Consider the following 4,040-nt stretch of genomic DNA (forward strand, 5'->3'; position numbering starts at 1 on the left):
CAACAAGTGCCTGGTGAATAGCAAAATGCTTAGCAGTATTTCGTCTGCCGCGACGTTTTGAGTTCAAATTCCGCCGAGGTCGACTTTGCCTTTCATCTTTCCGGACTCGATAAATTAAGTACCAGTTATGCACTGAGGTCGATGTAATCGACTTAATCCCTTTGTCCTTGTTTGTCCCCTCTATGTTTAGCCCCTTGTGGGCAATAAAGAAATAAGGAACTGTGTGTGTGTGCATGCGCGTGTGTGTATAGGTGTGTGTATGTATTCTCACTCTCCATCACCACCATTACTATTTGACAATGAGTGTTGCTTGCCTATGTTCCTGTAACTTAGTGGTTTGGCAAAAGAGAGTGATAGAAGAGGTACCACACTTAGAAAAAACATGAGTCCTGAGAGGCAATTTGTTCAGGGCAGTGCCCCAGCATGGCCACAATCAAGCAAAAAATGAAAACATGTCCAAGATTAAATATTTCTGTCATTTATTAAAATTATAATTTTTCAGGCAATTACTCTCATTTTTAGAGATAAAATGGATTTTAAAATGCTCATACCTGTTCTACCTTTAGATTGGTCTGATATGAATAATAAGCATCAGGTGTCTTATTCCTATGTAAATATACTTAGGTGGCACATGCAAAGTACCCAATACACTCTATGAAGTGGTTGGCATCAGGAAGGGCATCCGGCTGTAGAAACCATGCCAAAGCAGACAGCAGAGCCTGATGTAGTTCTCTGGTTCACCCAGCTCCTCTCTAACTGTCCAACCCATGCCAGCATGGAAGACAAATGTTAAATGGTGATTATGACGAGTCCCAGACTAGATTTAAATCAGGAACTTTTAATCACTAACTAATTATAACGGGGCAAACACCTGGAAACTAGTCTGTAGATGCCAGACCAGCAAGGGGAAGCGGCAGACCTCCCCTGTTCGAGGGTTATAATGGACACAGGCTTGTGTTTCACATAGCTAGCTAGAGGCGATGGCCTCTTGGAGCTAATAAACGGCAGCATTCGTCCTATTTTTTGGACTGCCATGTTGGCTTGGCGATAACTATTAATATCCAGTACCGCTGCCATAGTCTCCTTTAGAGAGACTTAGAAATATTCATATTTCTATTAATCATAATGGTTTCAAATTTTAGCACAAGATCAACAATTTCAGGAAGGGTGTGAGTTGATAAGAGCAACCTCAATTTTCAACTGGGATTTATGTTATTGATCCCAAAAGAATGAAAGGTAAAATCAATCACAGCAGATTTTCAACACAGAATATAAAGACAGATGAAATGCCTCGAAGCATTTTGCCTGGCATGCTAAAGATTCTGCCAGCTCATTACCTTGTTTACTAACTAATAATAATAACATTCTTAACCACTCCTCAAGGCCATCAACACTTGATAATTTAGCAGATCTGCCTTGTAAACTAACACTTCATATTCAGTATCTTAATACTTTCTCGTCTCTTTCAAAAAGTGTATAACCCAAAGCAACAAATTCACTTGTTTTTTTCTCTTGCTGTATTTGCTTTCTTTGTACACTTCTTTGATTGTTGTATTTTGCTTTATATTTCTATGCTTTTTCAGACACATGCTTTTACCTGTCAGATTCCACATATTAATTGTTTGTTTGTCACCTCGTGGCCTCATAATCTTATTTGTGTTATTTTTGTTATTTTTATATATATATATCTTTACGCTTTTCCAGAATTATTCATGACTATTTTGCAGATTAACCATAAAGACTTATATATCTTCATTCATCTTTTACTGTTTTATTTATTTCAATTATTGGACTGTGGTCATGCTGGAGCACTACCTTGAAAGGTTTACTTGATCAAATATACATATTTTTTTAAAGTCTGGTACTTATTCTGTTGGTCTCTTTTGCCAAACCACTAAGTTATGAGGAGAAAAACAAACCAACACCAGTGGTGGTACGAAACAAACACACACACATAGCCACACCACTTGATTGTTAAAAACAAAACATTTTTTTTTTTTTTTTTTACAAGCTGAGTCTACAAGAAGGAAGAAAAAGGCTTTGATCTTTGACCTCTGCAGGTTCTCTGAGACTCGTGAGACCATTAAGGTTAATGGTTTGTTTAAACAGTTGTAATCCAATAACTGCAGGACAGACATGAACTGGTCACAGATTCCAGAGGGAAATATTCTGGGGAGGAAGGATTAACCACAGTGGTAAATACAGGGCTGGTGGAGGTGGGGTGGATACTACAAGTGACAAGAAATGAAGTGTTGAATGGAGCAGGGTTTCTGAATTGTTGGCAGTACAAGGCAGACCAACTTTAAGGAACAATGGTAAGTTCAGAAACGAAAGAGAGAGGAGACAGCAAATTTTCTGGTGCTAGAGGATGAAAGTGTATCTGTTAGGATACACACATGGCTTATGCACTGTTTTTTGTTGCTTCCTCGTTAGCACCAGGTGTACATACCTTTACAGTTAAGATCCAACTCAATTTTCCCATCATTCAATTCTGCAATTAATAATTTCACCGCATCAATATCACCATTGCGGGAAGCTTGCAGCAGTTTCTCATTATTCGATATAATTCTGTATGTTTCATCATCCTGCGAGTCACTGTCGCTGAGGTCACTCATCTTTGAAGTGGAAAACCTCAGAACCTCCCAGAACTACAAGAAGACGGAGAAAGGAAACCGGATGAAATAAACAAGAAAACAAAACAGAATAAAAACAAAAACATACATAAAAAGAAAAATAACAAATCTAATTTCATCTGGTCTGGTCTGGTCTGGTCTGGTTTAATCTGGTTTGGTTTGGTGCTCCTGTGTTGTTACCACCACCAATGGTACATTCATCAACATCACAATCATCATCATTATCAACTCCTTGACACTTTTGTCATGACTCTCCTGACTCATGAGGTTTCCATGGCCTGTAAGAGAATGAGATGATAACATTCCCCCTGAATAGGATGTTAGTCCACTTCAGGGTTACTCATTTATAACCAAGTGTCATGGGAACAATGTGAAAATGAAGTGTTTTGCTCAAGAACACAATGCAGTGCCCACTCTTGGAACTGAAACCACTATCCTGTGATCATGAACGCAACACCCTAACCGCAAGGCCTTTTGCCTTCACCAGAAACAGTATGAATACAGAGGAATATTTCTCGTATCAGACATTCCTTTGTTTTGTGATAAATTATGGGGAGGCACAGGCCATACTGTTTGTGAGGAGAGAGGGCAAGTCAAAAGCAAAACCCTGACTGAGAAGATCTTTGACATTCCAGCATTGTCTATTCTGTCTTTTTAGAGAAATCTAGAACCTTGTTGTCTGACGTGTCTTTCATTTAAGATAGCATGTCATTTGATAAAAATCTGGCTGTTATTTCTAGCTTGTTGCATGACTACACAGAAGCTCTCTTATTGTCCTGTATTAATATAATATGATCTTTTCTATTCTAGGCACAAGGCCAGAAATTTTGGGTGTGTGGGGGAGGGGGCCAGTCGATTAGATCAATTCCAGTATGCCACTGGTACTCAATTTATCAACCCTGAAAGGATGAAAGGCAAAGTCAACCATGGCGGAATTTGAACTCAGAACATACCGCTAAGCATTTCACCCGGATTGGGCACCAGTCTATTATTATTTTTATTAATGTGGTGTCGTTATTGTTTAGTTCTCATCTAATCCAGTAGTGGTAATCCAGTCTTTCTTCAGAGATAATCTCCATAAAACTACATAATCCAATGTGTCTGTCCTTTTTGAAAAAGTCACCACTTGTTATATGAATGAGATTTGACAGCTACTTTTTTTTTATCAGGTTAAGTTATCTAGGAGAGGCCTTTTTGTAGTATTATAAATACTTACACACACATACACACACATACTTCTTGAGTGAGAGTGTCTATGTACTTCCTGTTTTGCAAAACAAGGCATGACAACAGCAACATTGTCAACATTTCAGTAGCTTGTTGTTGTTGCTGCTGCTGTTGGTGTCACTACTGTTATTATTATTATTATTATTATTATTATTATTATTATTATTATTACTGTACCAG

At 38.1% G+C, this 4,040-nt stretch overlaps 1 protein-coding gene across 1 annotated transcript in view; it reads right to left on the reverse strand.

Moving 5' to 3' along the window:
- Positions 1-4,040, reverse strand: part of LOC106881912 (oxysterol-binding protein-related protein 1) — a 48,769-nt gene that overhangs the window by 24,645 nt on the left and 20,084 nt on the right. Inside the window, exon 2 of the mRNA XM_014932432.2 lies at positions 2,450-2,648. Coding sequence (XP_014787918.2) covers positions 2,450-2,615 — 166 coding nt within the window. The 5' untranslated portion in view covers positions 2,616-2,648. The remainder of the gene's footprint in view (positions 1-2,449; positions 2,649-4,040) is intronic.

Source organism: Octopus bimaculoides, chromosome 4, assembly GCF_001194135.2.
Source record: "Octopus bimaculoides isolate UCB-OBI-ISO-001 chromosome 4, ASM119413v2, whole genome shotgun sequence".
Lineage (NCBI taxonomy): Eukaryota > Metazoa > Mollusca > Cephalopoda > Octopoda > Octopodidae > Octopus > Octopus bimaculoides.